Source organism: Dermacentor variabilis, chromosome 6, assembly GCF_050947875.1.
Source record: "Dermacentor variabilis isolate Ectoservices chromosome 6, ASM5094787v1, whole genome shotgun sequence".
Taxonomy (NCBI): Eukaryota; Metazoa; Arthropoda; class Arachnida; order Ixodida; family Ixodidae; genus Dermacentor; species Dermacentor variabilis.
In genome coordinates, this window is record NC_134573.1 from 122,805,332 (window position 1) to 122,831,286 (window position 25,955).

General features: G+C 47.3%; 1 protein-coding gene across 1 annotated transcript; it reads right to left on the reverse strand.

The window, feature by feature from the left end:
* Positions 1–4,727: 4,727 nt before the first annotated feature.
* Positions 4,728–8,421, reverse strand: LOC142585157 (uncharacterized). The gene has a single exon (XM_075695690.1). The coding sequence runs from the start codon at positions 8,328–8,330 to the stop codon at positions 7,062–7,064; it is 1,269 nt and encodes a 422-aa protein (XP_075551805.1). The 5' UTR covers positions 8,331–8,421; the 3' UTR covers positions 4,728–7,061.
* Positions 8,422–25,955: the final 17,534 nt, after the last annotated feature.

Genomic DNA, 25,955 nt, shown 5'->3' on the forward strand with positions numbered 1-25,955 from the left:
GTCTCAAATTTTTTAAAAAAGTGCTTTCACCAGCGGATTCGGTGTCAGACAGCTGCTTTCGAACAGACCTGTTTTAGAGTTTTAGACTAAATACAATGTTACGTTGTAGATTGTTTTACATAGTTTTCTGTATTTTAACTTATGCCAGCACACTCGATAGCTGACGTAAATCATATATTAGGCTATTTTGCCGTCGGAATTTACATATTGGTTGAAAACTTGTTATTGCGCTGGAATGCGTCACTTGAATGGCTTTATATGACGTTCAGAAGTGGGTGAGCTGGGATGGCTATATTTCTTGGCGTACAAAGGCGGGAGAGAGGTGCGATGTTGTCACTTTGTTCTTGCTAAGAGCTTTAACTTTCACTGGTTGGTTCGTTTTCTAGCTCTGCTAAAGAACTCTTTTACCTAGTTGTGCTCCGCGTTAGTGCTTCTGAAATGAGCTATCTTCCTCGCGTGTGGTCAGCGTACCATCAGCACAAATCAAAAAGTGAACAAAACGTAAATGACCAGAACAACAGTGCCGCGTCCTTATATGGAAGTGTGACGTGTTCTCGCCCCATAGCCGGTTTCTGAGCGAAGCATTATTCCAAATATGTGTTGTGTATCCGCAATTAAACCACTATCACAAATGCAGGCTAATTGGCGTGCGTAACCCCGACTTCTTTTCGAATTGTTCGCGCTACAATTTTCACGGTGTCGCGATCGTTGGCACTAAAATGGCGATCCTTGGCAGCTGATGTTTCTGTATCACCCGCTTAAGCTGCTCACGTGAGCGGTAGGATTCTGTCAACTAGTCTTCTGCGCAAACTAAGTCATCATATTTTGTAATCGGGTGCGTCATAAAGTTCATTTTTTTATTATTTATTTATTTTTATATTTTTTTGCGGGGCGCTGCTGCGGGTTTTCATTATTTCTTATTGGTGCAAGGGTTTCCGGGCTTCTTTCTTTCTTTCTTTCTTTCTTTCTTTCTTTCTTTCTTTCTTTCTTTCTTTCTTTCTTGCTCTGCTGAGAAATATTTATCGATATTATATTTTTCTACACACTTCTCTTCTTAGGAATACTGCACAATGGTGAGCTCGAGGCACGGAGTAAGACATTTAGAGGTGAAACTCCCGTCAGCGGGAGCGAGCGCGGGCGACCAGATAAAGTCACAATTTTTGTATGCGCCGATGGGGCCATATACAGTGGCGGCGCCATGCGGCGCGTCGTAGAAGCCGCGGCGAAAACAAAAGAATGCAGTGCCCGGGCACCGACGCGCTCTCAACGGCGGTAATTTCTTTCCAGGCCGCCAGGCGCCGCCAGCACGATAACGGCTCCGCGGGCTTGTGACCTTTTCTGGTCGCCGCAAACAGAGGAGTTTCCTCTCCTAAATGTTTCTTGCTCCGTGGCTCGAGGTAAGACTTATTTCATAACATAAAACTCATTAACAGTTCGCACCGAACAGCTTACTGACAGAAAACAGAAGTGTTTGTAAAGTAATGAATCCCCCCCAAAAGTTGTTTACATAAGATAGGAATATAAGTGCGCTCATTTATTTGGCAAGGAGTAACCAGCGCGACACATTCACAGGTATCGACATGCCTATAAGAACATGCGAAAAAAGAAGAAAAAAAAAAGGAGGCAAACTGAGGAACAACTTTGTTTATCTTTCCAAAAGTACGTTTTGCAGAGCCGCATACAAGTAGCGCCAATTTGGGTTAGATGAAGAAACACTTCGCGATATTTATTATACGATGCAAAACGCTTTTTTCATTGCATTATGTTTTCCCCAGAAGTACGCTAAGGCAGTTTTATTGAACGGCACGCTGCCCATTTGCTGCCCGTAAAGAGAACAGAACGGAGCACAAATTTACACAACGGCGCACAGCAATAAAAAGATGTCGGTCACCTTCACTGCGTTAAAGAGCAGGACTTCCATGTTTGCCCTGAACTCGAGCTTGCTTCAGGAAGCGGCTGCAACTCAAATACGGAAGTGAAGGGATAAGATGGCGCATGGCTGCTGTGGGACTGTTTGCTACGTGAAGACCCACTCGGCCGTTTCTCTGAGACGACACAATGTGCTCGCCTGAAAAAGCCTTTTTGTGATTTCTTAAGGGAGTGGTAGCTGCGTCAAGCGTGACGCTGCAATATGCTGACGAGTCGGGAAGGAGATGGCTTAAAACTCGTGCTTCTTCTTACAACAGTTTCGCATTACTAAAAATAAAGGTGGGTTCGAGAAACAAAGAATGACTTTTACTGACACAAAGTCATTGCAGCGGCGGAGAAAAGAAGTTGCGTGACAATGTAGCGAGTACTAATACAAACTAACACACTTTCTCTAAATAAATTTTTCATTAGGGAAATAATTATTTGCTTAATTATTGCCATTGCTGCAATTGAAGAATGCAAGTCAGGCAGCACTCGAATTCTTATAGCGTATAGAATTCCTAATTCGATTTACCTTCTGTCACATAGAGATCGACACTTGCGAACCTGTGCCTTGCTTGTTGATGCTTACGCATTTCACGCTATTGCTACCAATGATCATGTAGGAAGTACGATAGGCCTACTGAAGGCACTGGCATTCATGTGATATAGAAATTTCGAAGTCAGGGTCGTTCTCTGGTTAATTTCAGGACGTAGGTTGAGAAAGGGCAACACGCTGAACAAACGTTGATTCACTTACTATTCTATATTGTATGTCACCGATCTAAGAATCATAAACAAACTAAGAGCGAATTGAGCCTACCAACAAGATAGGGATTCATGAGCTTGTTGGAGCACCACAGCTATAGAAGCAACGCTTAGTCTGCCTTCAGCAAGAAAGAAAAAAAGAAAAAAAGCGTCTCGTTCCGCACGATGCGATCGCTGAACAGTGCAGGCAATGAAAAGCTGCCGCTTACTTTATTCTTTTTATTTACTGGCACGTTATACAAACAGAAGGAATGATTTTTGTCTCTGTTGGCTGGAAGCAAGGTTTCAGTCAGGTTTGCGACGCGGATCTTGGCTGACGAAAACAAATTGTTTTCTCTTGCCGGGACGCGACGCGTGTTCCTGTGTTGCTTGCAGCAGCTTGCACATGGAGATCTGAGCGTTCTTTGTTTTGGTATTGTCGTTCATCTGAACATTTCAATAGCTGCCTTTTGAGGAAAATAACAGCTCCATTTGCGCTCATTGGATGCAAGAATATTATATAAGTAACAATGGAACGAACACAGGACGCGTTGATTAACTTAAGGGAGCCATGACAAGCGCAGCCAGCGCGTCGAATGTCCGGAGGGTGAAATAAATCACTCTTTTAACGCGATAGCGTTAAGGAGCTCGTGTCGCAGAAAAGCCGGTGTCGTCGGCGTCGGTGTCGGCGTCCGCGGCGTTGGCCTTGAGCGATAAATCACGGCAGGCACTTCATAAATAAAAAGCAACTTCCAAGATGGGCTGGGTGAAAATCGAACCAGGGTCTCCGGAGTGTGAGACGGAGACGTTACCACTGAGCCACGAGTTTTTTTTTTTTTTTTTTTTTCTTTATTGCCTCGCTTTTCACAGAGTTTACGAGATCAGAAGAACAGATTAACAAGATAATAGTACCGAGAACCGTCAGCTGTTTGCTGACTACAAGCCATCAGTATTTCGGCATCTGCAACAACATTTCTAATTTTGGAACCCACTCTGGTACGTACGACTGCACCTTCTGCACTTCGACAAAATAGGACACTGATTCGCAAAAATATTGGCGAACTGGTCTAGCGTCAATATCCGCATTGTGTACAGCAGTCCGAGTTCGCCATATACTGTGCAGGCCCAGGAGCATAACCAGATCGAAAGGTACACCATCGTCGTTTTCGACCGTGAGATAACGGATTCCGTGCGGACTTAATGGCAACTCTTTTTTCAAGGTTCTCTGTAAGATGTCCCAGAAGAACACTCCACCCCAGCAATCTAAAAACACATGCTCAATTGTCTCTGGTTTTTTGCATAACCAACAATGAGTACCCCACGGAACAAATAAACCCTTTTCTTCTAACCATGTTTTAACAGGTAAGGTTCCTGTGTGCAGCTTAAAAAAAAAGGTTTTAACCCCTGGCGCAACTAGCATTTTTTTAACGCGTTTCAAAACATCTTTTCCTTTGCCTGCACAGTATAATTCACGGTACAATGGCACAGGAAATAACACATCCACAAGGTCCTTGTACAGTTTTTTGCGTGACACATCTGTCAAATATTGCAAAGAAAAACGCACCGATAAGAAGCGGAAAGATGACACCACTTCTTTTAGATATCCTCGTACTGGTCCTTGCTGACACACCGAAGACACAACAAACTCTGGTAGCACTTTACCCAGCCTCCGTTGAATCATAGTTCTGAGAAAGGTATGATCTACATCTCTGAGAAAAACAAATCGACTGACGAGTTGTCTCACATACAGATGCACTAGACCGAGCCCACCATCACTCCCTCTTTTAAACAGATTTGTTCGGCTCGTTTTTTCCCATAGAGAGCTCCAGATAAAGACCGCGAACACTCTGTGCATTTTTTGTACATTTAACCTGCTGCAATGCAAAACTTGCATTACATACCATAGCTTGCTTACAAGAAATAGGTTGCACGTCGTGGCCCGTGCGAAAATCGACTTATCCCATCCTTTCCACTTTTGTGCATTTTCACGTAACACCTCTGTTTGTTTTTTCCAATAAGGCTCATTATCAGAGTAGTACTGTAGGGGTACTCCTAAGTATTTTGTCGTTCAAAAACATCCTTGGTGCGACGTCCCATTCCCCATGCCAGAACCCAACGCACTTGTCCCAGTTTACTGCACTACCACTTGCTTGACAGAAACTTTTAACAGCATTGACGGTATGCATTATACTTTCATGATTAGCACAGAAAACTGCAATGTCATCAGCGTAAGCAAGAAGGCTTACCTCGGCTTGATGTAACTGAAATCCACGTATCGCGTTGTTCCTAATTACGCTTAGACAAAAGGGCTCAATATATATGCAAAACAGAAGCGGTGATAATGGGCACCCTTGTCTGACCGAGCGCTGTACTGGTATGTATTCACCTACTGATTTGTTTATTATCAATCTCGTCGTACATCCGGCGTAAGCCATCCGCACACCCTCGCTGATCACATTGCCTACATTCACATATTCAAGCATACATAGAAGCAGATCGTGCGGCACGCGGTCGAATGCCTTCTCAAGGTCAACCTGCAGCATAGCGACACTTAGTTGCATTGCGTCACAGCATTCAAGGATTGATCGTGCTATGTGTATATTTGTCATAATTGTCCTTCCTTTTATTCCGCACGTTTGATGTGGACCGACTAAATCTTTTATTACGGTCTGCAACCTGTTAGCCAATACTTTCATTAATATTTTATAGTCTATATTTGTCAGGCTAATCGGCCTATACGATGTGACGTTACGTAATTTGATTGGGTCTTCAGTTTTTGGTATTAGGACCGTGTGTGCTGACAAAAAGGACGGCGGTAGATGTTTGTTCGCGTAAGCCTCGTTGTATACTTCAGTCAAAACAGGTGCGATAACACCCTTAAACGCCTTGTACAATGCAGCGCTTAAGCCATCCGGTCCCGGTGATTTGCCATTATTTAAATGGTCAATCGCATTCTTAACTTCCTCTACTGTTATGGGCACTTCTAATACTTCCTTAGTTTCATCATCTAATGTTGGCATCAGTGACATGAAGTCTTTTTTAAATCTATCAGTGTCAATTTGGCTACGAGAAAACAATACTTTGTAATATTCCAAAAAACAACTTGCTATTGTTTCTTTGTTGGTAGACAGTAACCCATCATGTTCTATTTCTGTTATTGCATTTTGGGAAGCATATTTCTTTTCGACTCCCAAGGCACGTTTTGTCGGCATTTCTCCTGTGCTCCATTTTTCAGCTCTGGCTCGAATCAATGCTCCATTGTATCGCTCTTGGTCTATCAGCTCAAGTTTTTGCTTTATGCTTTTTATGTCTTCTAAGAAATAACCGGGTTGTATACTTTCAGCTTCCAATAATTGCTTCAGATTCAATCTAAGACGGGACTCGAGTTCTTTTTTCGCGTGACTTAAGACACTGGCCCTTTCAAGTGCTTTCAATTTAATTGTTTGCTTACAAACTTCCCATTTATGTCCCCAACTATATAAGTTTTGAGTTTTTGTTTTATCTATAGCCTTGAGAAACTGCTCACAAAACTCGTCGTCTTTCAGCAAGTTTGCATTAAATTTCCAAAGATCCCAGGAAATTTCTTTGCCATTTGTTTTTTCCTTTCCAACACGGAAAGAAACCAAACAATGATCACTAAATGCAACAGGTGTGACTCGATAATCTCGACACGACTGAATTAGTTCAGCCGACACGTACACTCTGTCAAGTCTAGCATGGCTCGCACCCTGAAAGTGGGTAAAGGTGACCGCTTTTCCACCGCAAAGACATTCACCTACGTCTTCTAGATTAAATTCTGCAATCAAGTCTTTCAAAACAGCAGTGCTTGCATCATTGTGTTTTCCACTGGTTTTGTCACGTTCCGTACAGACACAATTGAAATCTCCCGCTAGGATTAGTCTACGCTCGCATTTCACGTACGTCTCCATTTCTTCAAAAAAAAGCTTTCGCTCTTGAGCCTGAGTTGGTGCATAAAGACAAATTACTCGCCAATTTTCTGTTGACAGGGAAAAGTCAGATACAATGAAACGGCCTGACTCACAGGTAGTCACCGACTGCACTACAGCACCAAGACTCTGCCGAATTAACAAAATGCACCCCGAAGACCTCCCCACCGCATGGGCAACACACACGTTATAGCGTCTCGTGAAAGGACGCACCATACGCTCTGTCTGATCCTCTCTCTCTACTTTGGTCTCCTGAATGGCTACAATATCAAAATCGTACTCCGTTACGAGGCGGTAAAGTTGGTTTTGCCGCCTGTTGGAACTAAGCCCTCGGACGTTAAGTGTTGCAATATTGATCGACCTCTCTAAGGACTCCATATTGGCGAGTGACACCAGACCGAGCCCACGGCGCTCCCCTCACAGACCTTGCCTTGTAGCAAAGCACAGTCCAGTCGACGCTCAGGGCGTCGACTTGCCGCCGCCGCGTGTAAGCGACGCCGACCGCTGATGGCTGGTGGCCACCCGAGGCTTTTTGGTTCCAGGCTCGGTCCCACGCCTCTCCGTTGCTCGTAGCCGGGTGTCTTGAGAAGCCGTGCTTGCTTTGCTGAGTCGGCGCTTCGTAGGTGTTGCCTCGGCGTCCATTGCAGCCTCATCCGTCGAATCACTGTCCTCGAGCGTCGCAACGGCCTCGCTTACTGCGGTCTTGAGTTCAGCTGTTTTCTCACCACTCCCGGACGCACTTAGTGGCAGCTGCTTTCCTAAAGAGTGGGTTTCAGAAGGGCGCTCTGCCGAACCTTGTTCGTACTTTCCCGTCGAAGTGTCTTCCAGAGTGGCGTCTGCTGCCCGAGCGTCTGCAGCCTGGTTCTCTTGCGCACTTGCTGAGCTGGTGGACGCCGCCACTGCGGCTGCGTCCCTGATAGACGCCACCATCCCAGCCACGCTCTCCGCTTCTTCTTCGTCCATGAGCATCTCGCTCCGGTCTGCTTCACCGCCTACGCTTGCAACTCTGGCATACGAGCGAGTACAATTAGCCTGCTCGTGCCCGAACGCTCGGCAAGCAGCACACCTGGGCACTCGGCATTCACGTCGTATGTGTCCAGTGTTGTGACAACGAAGGCATAACGGGGCACGTCCAGGCACAACCACTAGCGCAGTGCCGCTACCAAGACGCATCTGATGTGGGATGTGGTCTGGTGTGACACCATCGCGCAGCAGAAGACGCACTAGACGAGTCGTTGACTCGGCGCCCTCAAAGTCCTCGGCCTTCCACCGATCACTGATGACTTCCTTTATCTCGCCATACTCTCGGAAGGCTCGTCGAATGGTCTCAGAGGTGACGTCGAACGCTACCCAATGTAGCTTAATCCTGAGTTCTTGCCTCGCTGGATCAATGACGAGGCATGTCCGGTTCTTCACCAGTAGTGGTCCGGCGTCTAGCAGCGTCTGCTTTGCCTCATCTGTCTTCATGTTCAGCAGCCACACGTGCGACATTTGGTATGCACCAATTCCGCCTACTTGCTGTATTACTCCAGCATCCTTCAAGGGCTTCCGGAAGTCGTCGATTCTATAAGGCCGTCCAGTGACGTCGCAGTGCAATACAACTGCGCGCCTTTGTCCTTCACCTGTTGGTAACGGCGGCAAGATGACACGGTAATCCTTGGGCAACGCGGAACACGGGGTACCACGGCCAACGTCGGCCGCTTTCGCAGCTCTCGAGGAGCCCTCCATTCTGCGTCCGTACTGCACGGCGTCCAGAAGCAGAATGACTGAGCCACGAGTTCGATGCTTCAAAGCGGTACAAAAGCGCCTCTAGTGAACGCGGTGTTGCCTTAGAAACGCGCTGTTTCTAAGGCTCAGGCGTGCGTCGCTTGCTCGGGCGCACATTTCGTTTGTCGCGCCGAACGCTGCGTTGCTCGACGCTCACCGCGTCCGATGCGGGGCGCGTAGTCGCTGCGCCGTAGCCCATTGTCTTACACCCCTTGGGTCGACGGGAACGCTGTCGCATTCCACTCTTGAAGGCGAAGCTTAAGCGTCCTCCAATTTTTGTTTCGCTGTTGCGTGCCTCGCAAATGAGTTTTGTTTACTATGCAACTATTCAAATACGCCCTTTTCATGGCCACCTCCTACGTTGCCGGACGATGATATATATATATATATATATATACTACCAAGGGTATGAGTTAGGACTCTTAACATTACGATGGGTAAACTTGAGCAAAGAAAGACACGCAGCGCCCAAATCCCAGCGATAGCAGCGAGCACGGTCGGCGGTCGTTGAATATCGATGCGCGGTTCAAGCAGTTCAAATCTAATCGGATATTAGTACATGCATCACCTCACACTGCAGACTAACCTCGCTGGTGATCGCTTACATTTGACAATTTACGACACTATTGCCGTCGCGCGCGCAATGTGATTAGCCAAAAGTCTTTCTGTGTAGAATTTGTGACAATAACAATGACATTTATAACACAGTATGCGCGTCTTATGCCGAGCGATAAATCGACGAGAGTGACAATCCCGTGAAAAGCGGTCCATCGTCAATAAGTACAAAAATGAATGCCCGATAATACCACAGATGCAAAGTCTCTATTTTGTGCACATCGACGCGCGCATTTCTTCTGTGTTCTCCTGTTAGGTAAAAATTTTTTTTTAAAATGAGAAATTCTTGCGTTTTACGTGCCAAAACTGCCATACTGTTATGAGGCACACCATGGTGGACTCCGGGTTAGCTATGACCACCCGGGGTTCTTTAACGTGCACCCAATGCACAGTCCGCGAGCTTTTCTGCATGGAGCCCCCGTAGAAATGCAGCTGCTGCTGCCGCGGCAGTGCCTGCCGCGGTGGTTGCGAGTGCGATTCCATGGGATCGAACTCGCAACTTCGAGCTCGACAGGTAAACTGCATAGTGATTGAGCTATATCGCGGCGGGTTCGTGCTCGGAAAGATGTAAGCTTCGCTTCGCCGATTCACATCCATTAAAGATACCGAACACCTGCAAATCAGATCGACACCTGACGTAATGTCGACGTACGAGCGGCTTGCCGCGTACAGTTTACCTGGGTAACAGAAGGTCTGGCATGTTACTCTCTCGCATGAACCTTGCTGCAAATGGCGTGCTTAATGCCTGTCCTTGCGGTCATAGGATTGGTGCACAAGAGAGCAAATTCCTTCCCTTAATATTTGCTTCCCCCTGCTTGGAGGAAGCCTAATAACGAGTACCACTGATAATGGAAGGGCCTCCAGTATTTAAAGACAACAGTTAAAAGGCATCTAGTGGTCAACCTAAGCACCAACACATGCACGATGAGCTTTTTATTTTTGTTGTGGTAATGCGAGTGCGATAAAATTTAATCTTTAGCACAAAACATAATGCTTTCCTTACTATTACGACATCAAGCCACGTGGATTGCAGCAAAAGAGAAAGAAATTATCCCTGCCAAGAAAAACGTCCAGGTGCATAGTTAGACAGGTATCCTTCGCACCCGAGGTTCGCCCTCTGTTGCGCAGGTGATTCGTATTGGTCGATGCGAAGGGATGTTTCAGAAATATAGGGCGCGATTCCCACACAATTAGCGTGAGCTCATGGGCCAGTTGGGGCCTGATGAACTCAAAATCTTAGAAGCCTTTCACATTGGAAATGAGAAAGAAAATTGTGTCACTGATAAGTGTTTCTGTTTAGCCAACAAGGAAGGTGCTCACCTATCAGGTAGCGTTGGATCGCACCACCACAACGGCTTTAATTGAACGTTCGCCACGAGTCAAACAACCACCCATCCATCGCCGCCTATCCAGAGGTCAACGCAGCGTGGACACCAACTCTTGACGGGTCCCACAAAAGGGCCTCCCCCGCCCTATACCTGGAAGCCTGAGGGAAGGATTAAAAGGAGGGGAACAACGTCGACGACCTGAGAGGCGCAGGTTCCTTTCTTGCCACATATTCCAAACCAGTCTCTTCGGAGGCGGAGTTGCTGCGGGTTATTCCGTGCATGGGCATGGTATCGCAACCGAGTCCACGATGGTGATTTGCTGCTGGACAGTCTTCAGCTTGCCTAGTCGATAGGGTTAAAAGCGGAGACTTTTCTAGAGTGAGGACAGAGGGTCCTGATGTGAACTTGGACGTTTAACTTGGTCCTGCATGGAGTGGCCTTCCTTACTAGAACCGTGTAACTAAGCGAATAAACCCCTTTTCCTTCATTTTCTACAACCTGACGTAGCAGGCGATGGGCTTGGTGGGTTCCTTGCCCTAACGCCACCTTAAGCCGCCACAGTGGGCAAAAGGCGATAAAAAACTCACATTGATTCACGGGTCTAGGGAGGCGTAGAAGTTGCGCATGCGTCAGAAGTCATGTGCGGCAATGTGAATTCCGATGAAATACGGTTGAAAGTCCAGCGTCCGTCCGTGTATAAAGCCTTTGCGTTGTGTGCGCGTCTTCTGTGTTTCGATGGTGCCCTTTTCTTCAATTTCCACACCATATATGATTGAATCAGTTTGTATGACACACGCTTCCTTTCCGACTATGCTATATAACCCGCCTTTACAAGCTGGATATCTCATATAACTTAATACTAGCTTTTAAGAAAAGACAAAATGGCGTAGTTCACGGCAACAAAATTAGTTGCCCATGTTTAGTAGTCCAGTAACATTTTGCACTTTTTCTAGCGCTATACGCTCGTGAGAAATACGTTTTCATTACTCCACGCATTAAAAATGATGGAGCTTCGTTTGCCGCTCGAAAAAGCGCCCATTCTCATTGCCATAAAATCTAAGAACCACCTTTCAATTTCTGCGTTTTTTTTCACGTGGTGTTCAAACAGAAGTCGAAGTTAGCGTAACGTAGCAGGATTATCCCGCTTCTCTTCATCACAAAAAGTATGACAGAAAAATAGAACATCGAAGTTAAGGATGGCTTCCTTTTTGTGTCTTCATTTCCCATACTCAACTTTATCTCGCCGCTAAGTATCATATTTTTCTAAGCAATTCACGTATTGCAACGCCTGGCTTCTGCAATCGTATTTATATGCTCAACCTGACAGTTTATGAAACAGGTACGTGACTCCACAGAGCAGGTCAGTCACGTGGATTAAGTTGTATTACGAGCGCGATGAACGTGCTAGTAGTCGCAGAGTGTACGCGTGTAGACTCACGCTAACCGTGTTGATGGCGTGCGCAAGGTTTACTGCAGTCCATAGTGAGTGCGAAACTACCGAGTAAACGTATGGCCATTGCCTCGGGGCGCATGGCTCTAGCCATTCGAGCACATCGCCTGTGGAGTCTCACCATTCACTCCACGCTCCGGCGCGTTCCTCTTCCCCTGCCGTAAGGCTGCACTACCGACAACTATTTTTTTTTCTTTTACTGTTTCACCGCTGTTTCTTGACCAAAGGATGCAGTGCCTGACACGTCGGCAATGCCTTGCTTTTCGGTGGTTGTACTGCCTTGTGCGTGAGGCCTGCGTTGTACTAAAGTGATGGCGTGTGGGGATAGCTTGCCAGGCACGTTGGTCAGAGCCGTAACTGTTCAGTGTCACGTAATTGACTGGGGAAATTCTTTTGACGGTGCTTTCTTCAATCTGTGTCGCATCGCAGAAGCTGCAGAAAGCGCCGTTCTGTTTCTGATGTCGCATCCCTCTCTGCAATATTCATTTGACTGTTCACTCTCGTTTGCGAAAAATGTTGTATTGATATTCAATGCACTCATTTCATCTACTGCTATCGTATTTCAATAATGCTGCAGTGGCTGAGTGGCTTACCGCGTTGTGATAATAAACACGAGCTGGTGGGTTCAATTCCCAGCTGCAGCGGACGCCTCGGGGCAGAGTGCAATAACGCTCCGCCCTCTTATACCATCAGTGCACGTTGGACAACCGTGGGTGATGAAAATTATCCTAGAACCTACACAGCGTATACGGTGTCTCTCATTGGCCACCGTGCAGCTTCTGAACGTGAAACTACACATTTATTTTAAGATCATTGTTTAAAAATGTCTTAAACATTGGAAAAGAGACGGAAAGGAGAGGGATATTGTAGTTGTGAACATTTGCCACTACATACAAAAATAATTTAATCCATCATGACTGGTATGTTGTCACCGGCACTACTGCCACTCACCTTAACTTTCTCCCCTCAAGTTGATCACGTATTGCGATCGGTTAGGAAGAAACGTGCAAGTAGAGACCAGAAGGATGCGAGCGTTCGTTACACCAGTGGGTACATTTGTTGTCACGCACGTTTGGCAGCATTGCGCCCCGTCTGTTAAGGAGCTCAGTGCTATAGTAATTTATAAACAGTCTTAAGACGGCTAACTCCAGTTCACATCAGCTTTCTCGAAAGATATCACTAGATTAACATCACTTGTGGCTAGCTAAGCTCACTTCCTCAACGCGTTTTGCTCCAAGGAGAGAAAACTGGGCCCGTTCTCACCCAAAAATATTATTTCGGTGAAATTGCATTTTCCGGCCAATTGCGATGCTGGGCATATTATTATAGAATACAGGCAGCCAATGGTGAGGAGCACTTAAGAAAAAAACAGCTTTATGAATTTGGCCAGCTGGTTGCGCAGGTATAAGTGAATGTACAGTGCTCAGCGATCGAAACGCTACAGTCAGCTTGCATGGCTGACGGCGCTTAATGCGCCAACGGTGTGTTCTGTAGACGCCAAACAGATGAATTAAGGTATACGATAAAAGGGAGAGCCTCTGTGACACATTATGAACTTATTTATCTTCCACATGTATCCCCCAAAGTACACCAATGGCGTTGGAAGCGCCAGTCACCTGGCTGGCCAATTACCACAATCTGGTTCATTTATTTGTGGCTTAGTGGCTATTTTGTTCGGCTGTTAAGCACAAGGTCGCGGGCTCGAATCCCGGCCACGGTGGCCGCATTTAGATGGGGGCAATATGCGAAACATCTGTGTACTTAGATTTAGGTGCACGTTAATGAACCTCAGGTAATCCAAATCCCCCACTATGCTGTGCCTCATAATCAGATAGTGGTTCTGGCACGTAAACAACCATAATTCAATTCTGGTTTAGCTATATGAATGAAACTGAAAACACCGACAGCTGTTGTATTGCCGGCTCCTCAACAATGAGCGGAACCTTGCACATTGAACAATGAATCACTTATATTTAGAGGAAACAAAAACAACATTAGAACGGCACATTTTGAATAGTTCTTGCAATTAGACAAAAGACAGTCAACCATGTCAGTGGAATAAGACTAATAAATCTAGAGAAAAAAACAGAAGGACATGGTAAATGTTATTACGTAGATACAATATCAATTTCGTCAATGAAGATTATTTAGTCTATATTCACAAAGTAGTCATGCCGATTAAACGGATCATAATGAAAGTAGAGAATAAATTGTCGCATATAGAACGTATGTGTAGAGAAGGAGGTCGGACGGTGACAAAAATATTCAACGATCAAGAAACGTTGTTAATTGGGCTGTAACTTTTCTTTTATTTGTTACTGGCAACTTTGACTAGTTGTTTCTAGCGCTCCGGCTGCGCTATTAAATTTGTGCAAGACAGCATCTAGGCTTTATGCGAGCGCACGCGGCCTGTAAAAACAAGATCAAAGCCAGGCTACTGCTCCGAGTTCCCAATCACTTTGTTAGGTTGAAATCTTGGGAGACCCACAGAAATTGGACCTGCCTTGTAATGTCTAGAGCGGATATCATTAATTGTCAATGAATGTCTTGATTTATTATGGTTCAAAAATTTTAGCAACGAGCTAATTGTGTTTCCCGCTTCTTCTCGACACCAGCAACTGTTAAATGAGTGAAGGACTATGGTTGCTGAAGCGATACACTTTAGCTATTTAGCAGTTCGCCGTCAAGCGCTGGGCAGCTGGTTGCAATTATATAATGGGTGGTCTGTAAGAATAACAGAACGGGAGCCAAGGGGAGCGGAGAGCCGAGGTGATCGGATGACACAACAAAATTTACAGTCATAGGACTCGCCGGCTGATGCAAGGCAGGCATAATTGAAGGCCTCTGGTCTTCATATTGTAGTGCGCGTAGAATCTGATGATGGCGACGAGGAGGCTAATAATTGTAATAATGATTAGGGTGATGATGATGGTGGTGACGACGACGGCGATTATGATGATGATGATGATGAGGAGGAGGAGGAGGAGGATCGTCACAAGACAGCTTGAATGCTGGTGCATGCGACCTTTACCGCACCACCGTTATGCTATCAAGCCAACATTCGAAGATGTTGATGGCAGTTCTGCGTCTTTAAGATGTCATACTTGGTCCTCGTCGGGACTCCTATTTCTTGCAAAACAATAAATGTTAAGAATACGGAGCTGTAAAAGCCGAATATGTCTTCAGCAGGGCAGTCTCAGAAAATGAATTCTCTCTTGAACAGAGGCTCGACAAACTATAAGGGGGCTGTTAAGTTGTTGCAGAACGTAAGAAGCGTAAGAAAGTTCTTAGACCATTAATAGCGCATTTTATGGGTGGCTGTGCAGAAAACCCATGCCGTTAGCCAGTGAGAAAAGTTTGCACTGAGATGGCTGAATGCTTTAACGTGTCTATTCTACACATATCTCATTCGCAATATTGGTATATCTCCTATCCAGGGCGAAACTTGGCGTACAGCAACAGCACGAACTCCTTCGTATGGTCGGTCTGTGTGTGTTGCGCAGTAAGAATAACAACAACAATAATAAAGAACACCGTCCGTCTCCGATCCAAGTAGCTTTTACGCTCAATAGCCCGCTTTCAGGATATTGCCTCACAGTCTGTTTACGCCACGAAAGTGGGCACCCAAGCGACAGGGGCTCTGAATTGCGAAGCGCGAAAAATGCGATGGGGATCGTCGCGAGAAACCGGGGTGAAAACAGTTCAAGTTGAAGCGGAGCGGGCGATGAGGCAGGATATTAAACGTCATTGTGATCCGCTCCATTTGCTATTTGAGAGCTCATATCTGCATGCCTTTGAACACGTAGCTTTTGCTCGTGAAAATAGATGAGCCAGCTGAGCATGGTCCGTTTCAGTAGCAGGCCATCTCGTGAACTTTAAATTTGGTGACGCGGCATTTATTTCACAAAAAATGCCTTGCATTTCTCTGCCAGCAAGAATATACTTGGACTTTTGTTGTCAACACCGAGCAAATTAAAATTAGACTCTGTCAATAGTTTTCTGATCCAGTTGTTAGACACTGATGAGTCGCCAAACGATGATTTTCGGTCTTACAATGCCACACTGGAGAGGTTCCCGCATTCACATGGCCCGTGAACAACGACAAAAACAACAACAGCAACGACGACGACGACGACGACGAATGTGCAGTTTTTTTGTCCAATGTTCCGAACTTAGTGCGCACGTGACAGACCCTACCGTTGCGCTGTGTACTGTATACCCCGGCAAAATTTCGTTGTTTTGAGCCTACAGACGTGAATATTGTTGCAGGAAGCCAGAAGAAGCGGCGACGCAGGCGGTCGTATGTACGAGTGATGCCCAGATGTCCAGCAGTAGGAGCGTCGTGAAGTTGCTGGAGTACGGCGAGTCGAAGGTGCCTGGGAACGACTAGGACGAGCTCCGGGCCGTCAGGACGAACGCTACCATGGTATAATGTTCCATCGCGCAAGAGAGAGAGAGAAGGAGATTCTTGATGATGGGAAGGAAGAATCTCCTTCTCTCTCTCTCTTGCGCGATGGAACTTTATACCATGGTAGCGTTCGCGCAAGGTGAACATCCGGAGGGACGGGTCATTGGGCGAGGAGCTTAGGCGTTCCATAAGTGTTCGAAGAACAGGATCTTTGCGCTGCTCGTCGACAATACGGAGGAAGTCGGAGAGGGATAGAACACTGATGTCCGAGTCTGCATCGCTATCGTACGGTTGATCCACGGGATTGCGGGACAGGCACTCAGCGTCTTTATGCAGGCGCCCTGACTTATACATAATGGACGTTATTCTGGTTAACCTCCCTGCCTTCTACTTTTCTCTTTCCTCCTTGTAGAGGCAATGCCCAACGTGCAAGTCGTCCAGTTGGGTCCTTCAAAGAGGACAGCCAGCAGAGGGCGTGATGATCCGTTACGACGCAGAAGCTCCGACCGAAAAGGTACGGCCGAAATTTCACGACCGCCCATACGAACGCGAGACATTCGCTTTCAGTAATGCAGTAATTTCGCTCAGGCGTGGAAAGAAGGCGGCTAGCGTAAGCGATGACACGGTCTTGGCCCTGCTGACGCTGAGCGAGGACAGCGCCGATGCCATGACCACTCCCGTCAGTTCGTGCTTCAGTGGGCGCAGATGGGTCAAAGTGTGACAGAATTGGGGAAGTTTTAAGCCGCTCAATCAGGGTAGAGAAAGTTTTCTCCTGCAGTGGTCCCCAAGAGAAAGAGACGTCTTCATAAGAAGGTCAGTGAGAGGGTGAGCAATGTCGGCTAAATTTTTCAAAAATCGCCGGAAATAAGAGCATAAGCCCAGAAAACTACGGACATCGTTTGTTGAACAAGGTACAGGAAAATTTCGCACGGCGTGAACTTTCTGTGGATCTGGTTGGATTCCGGCGGCGTTTACGAGATGGCCGAGCATGTTAATTTCACGGCGACCGAAATGGCACTTGGAGGAGTTTAGCTGAAGGCCAGCCCTGCGAAACACGGAGAGTATGGTTGTGAGGCGCCGCAGATGGCTCTCAAAGTTCGGCGAAAACACAATCACATCGTCGAGGTAACAGAGGCATGTAGACCACTTCAAGCCGCCCGAGAGAGAGTCCATCATGCGCTCGAATGTAGCTGGCGCATTGCATAATCCAAATGGCATCACTTTAAATTGATACAGACCGTCCGGTGTGACGAAAGTGGTTTTCTCGCGGTCCATCTAATCGACGCTAATCTGCCAATAGCCGGAGCGGAGGTCAATTGATGAAAAGTATTGGGATCCGTGAAGGCAGTCAAAAGCGTCATCAATGCGAGGCAGGGGATAAACATCCTTCTTTGTTATCCTACTGGGGTGATGGTAGTCAACGTAGAAGCGTCACGAGTTGTCTTTTTTTCTTTCCTGAGACAACTGGTGATGTCCACGGACTACTGGAAGGTTCAATGATCTCCTTGTCTATCATCCTGTCTACCTTTTTCTGTATGATGGCCCTTTCTGTTCCGGAGACACGATATGGGGCCGCCTATGAATGGGGCTGGCGTCACCGGTGTTGATGCGATGGGTGACGAGAGATGTCTGGCCAAAGGGACGGTCGTCCAAATCAAAGATGTCCCGATAAGATGACAGGAGGTGACGAAGAGCTGCTGTTTGCTCGGAAGGAAGGTCAGGGGCGATCATCTTAGAAACATCGTCCGCAGGCGTCGAGTACGGAGGATTGGGTGACAAAGGTCCGTTGGTACTGAGGAAGGATTCAGAAGTCAAAGAAGAAACCTCAAATTCTACCAAAGGAGTGATATGCGCTATGGCGATACCGTGTGGCAGCACACGCGACGAAAATCCAAAATTTAGGATGAGCACGCGAGTGCAGTTTTCGCGGATCCGGATTAAGGTGCTCGACAGGGAAATATTGGGCGATAAAACAACGTCAGTAAGCGGTGACACGACGTACTCGCCATCAGGTACGGGAGGACAGGGCGTCAGGAGGACATTTGTAGCCTCTTGTGGAGACAGCCTTGCAAACTCAGCAGAACATAAGCGGTGTGAAGCACAAGTTGTTGCGTCGGCAGGAAGCGGCGGATCCAACTGTACAACACCTGCGGAGCAGTCAATTTGGGCAGAGTGTTTCCAAAGGAAGTCGAGGCCGAGAATTAGGTCGTGCGGACAGTGTTCAAGGACGATAAATAGAACAATGGTATAATGGCCCCCAATGGCCACACGTGCTGTGCACATTCCAAGGACAGGTGAAGTACTCCCATCGGCGACTCGCACAGTGCCCGGTACGGCGGGTGTCAGAACCTTTTTGAGCCTTCGGCGGAGAGCAGCGCTCATAACTGAAAGCTGCGCTCCTGTATCAACGAGAGATCTAACAGGAACGCCATGAACTTCAATATCCAGTAGGTTTCCACATGTAGGCAGGGTCAACAGAGGGTTTGTGGACCAGGTCGGAGTTGCAGCTTCACCTTCGGGAGCTGCACCACCTAGTTTACCGAAGCGAAGCGACCGGTTGCAGAAGGGGACGAAGAGCGGTGAAAGAGAGGCGAACGGGACCTACGACCTTGCGGAGACAGGGAGCGGCTAGATCTTGGTGGAGCACTGTCGGCGTTGATGTTCCTAGTCGGCGTATAGGGCGAGAAAGTACGATTGTCTGGTACTTGGCTCTAGTGACTCGGAGACGACCACCGAGGAGGCGACGATCAGTCGTTGCGGCAATGACGGGCTATGTGTCCAATACTGGAACAATTAAAACAGATGGGCTTATCATCCGCTGTGCCCCAGTCAGCTGGGTTGCGACGGAGTGGCGGAAAGCTTTGCGTCTGGGAGCGAGCGGCCGGAGAAATCTGGTAGGTGTTTGTATGGCGGACCGATCAGAGAGATGGAATGCCCAAACTTGCTAGTTCCTGCCGAACGACCGCTTGTATAAGGAAGATAGCGGGCATGATTTCCCGACAGTCGGAACGAACTGGAGCCGGAGCCATGGCCTCAAGCTCACGGTGAACGATGCGCGTGATATCTTCCGGTCCTGTGGGCTGAACGAATCGCGGCGGGTCTTCGCAAGAAATGTCGCGGCGGTATTGGGCAATCGATCGAAAGTTTGAGCGACGCGGCGGTCCTTCGCCTGTTCAAAGCGCCGGCACTCCTTTATAATTGCATCCACAGTGGCACAATCGTTACACATCAGGAGATTGAACGCATCGTCGGCAATACCTTTCAGTATGTGACCAATCTTGTCTGCCTCGGTCATGTTGTTATCAGCCTTGCGACAGAGAGCCAGCACATCCTGTATGTACATGACATAGGATTCTGTGGACGTGTGAGCGCGACACGCAAGTTCTTTTTTTTGCTGCCAGCTGACGACTGACAGGTCTGCCAAACAGGTCTCGCATTTTTTCTTTGCAGACATCCCAGCTCGTTAGGTCAGCTTCGTGTGTGTCGTACCATTGCTTCGCAGTTCCTCTTAGATAAAATTTGCTAGTTTGCTAGCATCATTGTTGGATCCCACCTGTTAATGTCGCACACTCGCACGTACATCGTAAGCCAGTCCTCGACGTCGGCGTTCACCGTGCCACAAAATGTCCCTGGGTCCCGCGGACGAGTGAGGATGACCGTTGGCACGGGCTGCTGAGGCGTTGTCGCTTGTGTCGGTTGATTTGCCATTGTGGCGGCAGGTAGATGACGTCCCCTGCGAAGTTCCGTGATTGTACCCCGCACCTCCACCAAAATGTTGCAGAAAGAAAGCAGGCCCACGAGTGTAAAATAATGTATGTTTACAACAGGTATTAACTGAGCTGGAGTGGCTAACGGGGGCCAGGTTGCCGAAACTCTCGCGCCCAGGGCCTGCGTTGGCCTGCGTCGGCGTCGGCGATGTAGCTCGGCCCTGGCGGAAGTGGAGGCGTTGATTAAGCGAATGCGCCGGAGTGACGATTAGGTTCATCTCACCGTATGTCTGAGTTATGCGCCCCGCGAGGAAACCGAGAGAGAAGTAGCTAGACACTGGTAAACGTACACCTGCCCAATAAATTTTAGAAGTAAGAGACTCACACGGAACGACTACTATAATTTTATCGCTGCCATGGGTGTGCGCGTAGTCTGCAATAGGAGGCAGTGGGTCCGCAGCTATTACAGAGACTGGCCGAGGGAACGCCTTGTATTCTTACTAGGTGTTTACGCAGAATAAAGAACGAAGTTTATTATCCCTCTTCCTTTTTTTAAGAGAGAACGAGATGGGGGATAGGACATAGTTCTGGAGACTACCGGGGACGTCTGTATAGGCTGATCGTAGGTGCATGTTTATTAGCAGCTGACCAATGAGCACGATTGAGAACAGAGATTACGAGCACTGCCACAGACACAAGGAGAAAAGTGAAAAGCGATGTCGTAATGCTTGCTTAGAGCATATTTCTTTCTTGTCTTGTAGTTTGAGCAACGAGACGTGAGCTTACGAAAAGCACCCTGATGCATGGGGTTTGTGTCATGTGAGAGAACTGTTTCTCGCTTTGAAATGAATGCCTCTATCCACGTTTCCGCTTTTTAACATTAACGTTACACTTTCAACCGGAAACTTCGCACTGGGGACTTCTGGCCGTCCAGAGAGAAAGACATTTGTGAATGCTACTGCAAGTTGCTAACAACGTATAAAAAGTACGTCGCACCGTGGTATGTCGTGAATAAGGCGGTGCTTTTGGTGGGGATTTAGGGAACAGATTCGCTGGTTTGTAAAGTCTGCCAAATTCCCTGGGGCCGCAGGTACGAGTGCAGGGCCATTTCCCACTTTGTTTGTTGACGCTCTCGATTCAATGCACAAACAAAAGCGTTATGCGGCGCGCTCGACCAACTTTACAACCATCTCCTTACGGAAAAATCTATCCTTAAGCCTTGGTTTTAGTCAACGTCAGCACGAGTTGTGTCTAAAACAGTGTTGTGCTTTTGTGGAGCGCCTTCACCGTGCTTTACAAATGAACTGTTCATATCATCGTTTACATTCTCCTCATGTTTTCTGCTATTTTCTCAGTTTACAAAGCCTTTAAAAGAGTTAAGCATATTTTATAACTGTCTCGGAGACTTGACGTACTTAGCGCTCAGTAACCCGCGCTGAGGTATCGCACTCTTTCGCAAAGAGAACGAGAGAAAGAGAGAAAAAGAAATGACACAGAAAAGTCGGTATTCTAGGAATTTCTGCAGCGAATCCAACAAAGGCATTTTCTAACCATCTCAGCCGGTGTGCATACTCGTGAGACGCCCTTTGAAGAATACTGATCAGGGTGAAAACTTTCGGTAATTAAGCCTACATGATTTATTTGGAGTTATATATAGGTATATATATATATATATATATATATATATATATATATATATATATATATATATTACTTTTGCTTTTTCCCTCTTCAATGTCTATTGCATTCGCAAAGTTGTTACTTAAATATCGAGTCCAGCTTTATTTGATGGTCTTCTCGCTCGTTGCATAGAGGTAGTCTCAATTCTCGCAATCCTGACGCCTTGAGGCAAGCAGGTTTGTTTTCGAACTGCCCGCTTCTAACATCGCGCACTACGTTACACCTTCCATTCATAGGTAGTTGCGAACATACCATCGAGGCCGTGAGTGGCGCTTGGCTAAAGCTTGCAGGGCTAGATTCTAGATAGATGTAAGTACCTAAATACAGAAGAAAGCAAACGGCGGGACAGCCAGTCGCCTATCTCGATATGTGATGTTTAAGACATGGACATGACGTTCGTGACTTATTCCCGCGTCCGCAGTCACTTTCGGCACATGCAGCCAGCAGACACATGGCCTTCTAGGTTAGTTTGTGTTACTACGGAGTAGCAGATGGTGGAGCATGGATTTGGACGCCACCTATTCTTAGAGCCTTGGGCATTTGGCTACCAATGGAGACATGTTGCACGCTCTCCCGCTTACATTTACATTGATGCGAAAGCGCCATACTGTTTATTGAGCGGAAAAGCCGGCCTCTCTAGCAGTAAATCGGCATCGAAATTGCCATCGGCTGCAACACCACGTCCTGAGTGCGCCTCGACAAGAAGAGTGGATGAAATGGAACACCTGCTGCTAGCGTAGCACCGGCAACTTTATTTTCTTTCTGACACCTTGATAGAGAGTGTACGTCGTCGACTCAATAATTTCTCCTTTCACAGGCATTGATTTCAGAGAGGCCCTCCACTGTGATTGAACGCACTCTACAGAGGCAAGTTTCCTGGTGTTCTGATGATGGCAGCACATGTCGCGTTTACCTTGTGTCCTTAGCAAAGCTTTACAGAAAGAACTTCACAGCGTTTCCGCTTGGCGGGACCAAAGAGAAATGACAATCTGCGCTTCTTTAAAGAGAAACGAAAAAGATTACTTGCAATAGCCTATTGTTGACATACATGACTCTCCAGCTGATACCAGGTTTGTTTCAGAGTTCACTCGTAGCTTTAGACATGAAGTTTGCTTCTATATAGGTGCTCAAGAAATGCAGCGTGCATGCAACTGACGTACGAGGTATGCATATTTTATTCGAAAACTTTATTAACGTGTACGCCTACCCGACAAGAGGACAAATTACTTGTTTTTCCCCCTAATTTAGGTGCCATACACCCACGACTGGCTGGATCTTTGAGAGGCTATAGCTAGGTGGCTCCTATCTAAATGGATGGGAAGTGAGAAATCGCTTTTGCAGCGACGCTGTATATGGCTAGCGTTCCGTGCATTTTTGTTCTTCGTGAACAAAAAGTTTCATCATCGATACCTCATACCCCCGTAAGTATTCGTGCTCCCGTAAAGGCACGTTTATAGTCCGACGTTATCGGCGTGCGAGAGAGCGTCGTTAGACGCCGGGTGCGTCTCGACGGTGCGACGCTTGTTGCATTACGGGCTTGTCTCCAGTGAAGCAGCTCGGCGGGTGACATCCGCGGTAAGGTCTCTCTATAATTTTCAAGGTAGCGACATCTGCCGCGCGCGCCACCTAGGAAGTTCCTGTAGGAGGTGGCGCCCACGCTAAAGTGCGGCGCCGCGGCATTCGTGAAGTGAAAAAATATCTGCACACGCGCGGAAATAAAACCTACTGGTGCCTGACTGCGGCGAAAAAACGAAAGGGCGTGAACTGCTAAATCTAGTCCTTTAATTTCAAATGAGCGCTGAAAGAAAAACGCTCAAGAGAGCGGAATGAGGGAATGATCGCCTCGATTCCGCATGTTTACATTTCGTTCGTTTGCGCTCAATCAACGCGCGAGCCTTGGTGATTGCTTGCGCTTAATCCCGTTTGCTCTGTTAGTTATTTGGCTTGTAAGTGTGCTGCGTGCACGTAGCGGTTACTTTGAATGAAGAATTCGTATAAAAAAGAAGGCTGGCAGTCGCTTGGACCGAAAAACTTTCGACATAACGTCGCTGAAACGTCCGACCCTCACGGAAACTAAACAACATCTTTTGTATGTGTGTGTGTGTGGAAACGAGTTCGCCAACAGTCTTCTTGCCGCTGAGTGTGTCTGTGGTGTAGCTATATTACACGACGACTGTTGTGTCTTGTGGTTCAATTCTACGAGGTAGTGCAACTGTCGTGACATTGTGAAGCGGCGGTATCGTGTCAGCGAGTCTCCTCGATCGTCTTCGGGCTGCCAGAGCGATCTAATCTCGCGGCACACCAACATCGAGCGTAGTGTGTGCGCGTGTGTGAATGCGGTTGACTGTTCTCGTGAACCGTGCGACGACGCCACGTAAACTTTAATCATGACGCGCATTGTTGTGTTTATGACTTTTCGCCTCCGTGCACCGCTAAAGCCCCGTAAGAATTAGAGAGCCCTTAAACGAAACGCACGCGGATTGGCCTAGCTATTACTGCACTGTGTTTTGCTGGCATACCGTGTATCGGTTCTGGCGTTTTTCTTATGTTAATTTGCAGTTGTGTGTTTTTCATCAGTAAAATGGCACCGCCGATTATTGAAACATCTTCGAGTGTAAGGGAAACTGCGAAAGGAAGAGCTCGCAGCTGTAGGTAATATGCTTTGATATATTGTATTATACTTTATTATTTGATGGCGAATAACACTGGCTATGCAGTATTTCTTTTCAAAAGAGTAATGCAGGTACTTAGGAATATGTTTATTCACATATGCAATGCACCAAATACGATTAGGATATGCAGAGTTGGAAATGACTTTTTGGACATATTGTAAAGCGCAGTTAATAACGCGCGCACAGACACAGGAAAGTATAAAATAGAATTCGCTGCTGAAATTTGCTGAAATAGCGCACGCAACGCAATGCGGATATTTGTTAGCGAGTTTTCTGCCACACTGTTTACTTGCATGCTAGGTCATACTGCACTTGCTAAGTCAACGGGCTCATAAAGCACTAAAATCAATAATCTCCACAAACTTCGGCCGTCAACATTCATGCGCGCGAATGAAATGCTATCGCAGCTCTGCACACACACGTGTGTACTTTCTCTCGCATAGTCGTGCAGTTACCGACGGTTCAGTCTTTCCGTCCAATTCTATGCGACTGCATTTATCTTCTCGTTAGGTTTTGTTTGCCGAGCGGGATGCAAAATAACTTCTTGCCGTCCTCCGTCTGATCTCAGCACCCACCCGCACAGCAACAAGGCATTTCGGTCCTTCGAATCCTAGGTCATACAGAGCTATTCAGCGGGTTTCCCATAACGAACTAAAATAAATATTGACCACAAACTTCGGCCATCAACATTCATGCGCGCGAGTGAAATACTATCACAGCTCGACACACGCACGTGTATAACTTATATCGCACCTTCATATCGCTCTACGTTACTTGCCTCGCATAGTCGTGCAGTTAGCGACGGTTCAAAGTCCTTCCGTTAAATTCTGCACAACCATACTTTTCTTCTCGTTAGGTTCTGGTTGCCGCGCGGATGCAAAATAACTTCTTGCCATCCTTCGTCCGGTTTTGGCACGCAACCGCACAGCAACAAGGCATTTCTGCCCTCCCGGAACGAAATTATCACAGCCATGTGCATAGCACAACAGGCGAAACGCGCGCACTTCGCCCGGCGCGCAGCAACTTTCAAGGCGGCAAAGAGGCGGAGCAAGGTCACATGTCACCGTTCAGTCTATCACTGGCGTCGTCGGCTGGAACAAAGCCTTTCAATACATTGAAATCATTGAGGGACTTTAATCCAAGGGGGGGGGGGGGGGGTCAGGCGCCGCTTGGCGACGATGGCTCAAAGCCTCGCGCTCTCGCGCAACGCTGAGAGAAGATGGCCCGGTCTCGCTCTCACGCCTGGCCAATCTCGCAGTGACTAGGCGAGCGGGCGCTCCTCTTAGCCAGGCGCGCGGCGAGTGACGTGGTCAGGCGGCGACTCAGCTGCGGAGAGCGCATGCGCTTCCTGCGTGATGTGTTGCCAAGGTTACGGCGCAGCTACGGTCAAATGAAGGTCAAATTCGGGGCGACGGCGAAATTCGGCTCGGCGAGGTTAGTAAAGCTTTCGCTTTAAAATGCACTGACTCATACTCCCCTAACGTTCGTGGCTACTCACTTTGCGTGAATTAGCTGCGATGACATTACCCCTGTTGTCGTTGTCGGTGATTTCAATGTGAATGTGTTGGTACCGAAAAGGGAGCGGTTTACGCGTTCCGTGTTATAGACATATCCCTTGCGATGCCACATCAATCTGGCCCAAACGACCACCCAGCGGCGTACGCGCATCGATCTGCCATTATCAAAGAATGTGATTGCAGTTGCCAGTGAAATAACGACCATCGAT

Bases quoted from the DNA above. Each gene is read 5' to 3' on its own strand.
- LOC142585157 (XM_075695690.1), bottom strand. From the start codon at position 8,330: ATGGAGGGCTCCTCGAGAGCTGCGAAAGCGGCCGACGTTGGCCGTGGT.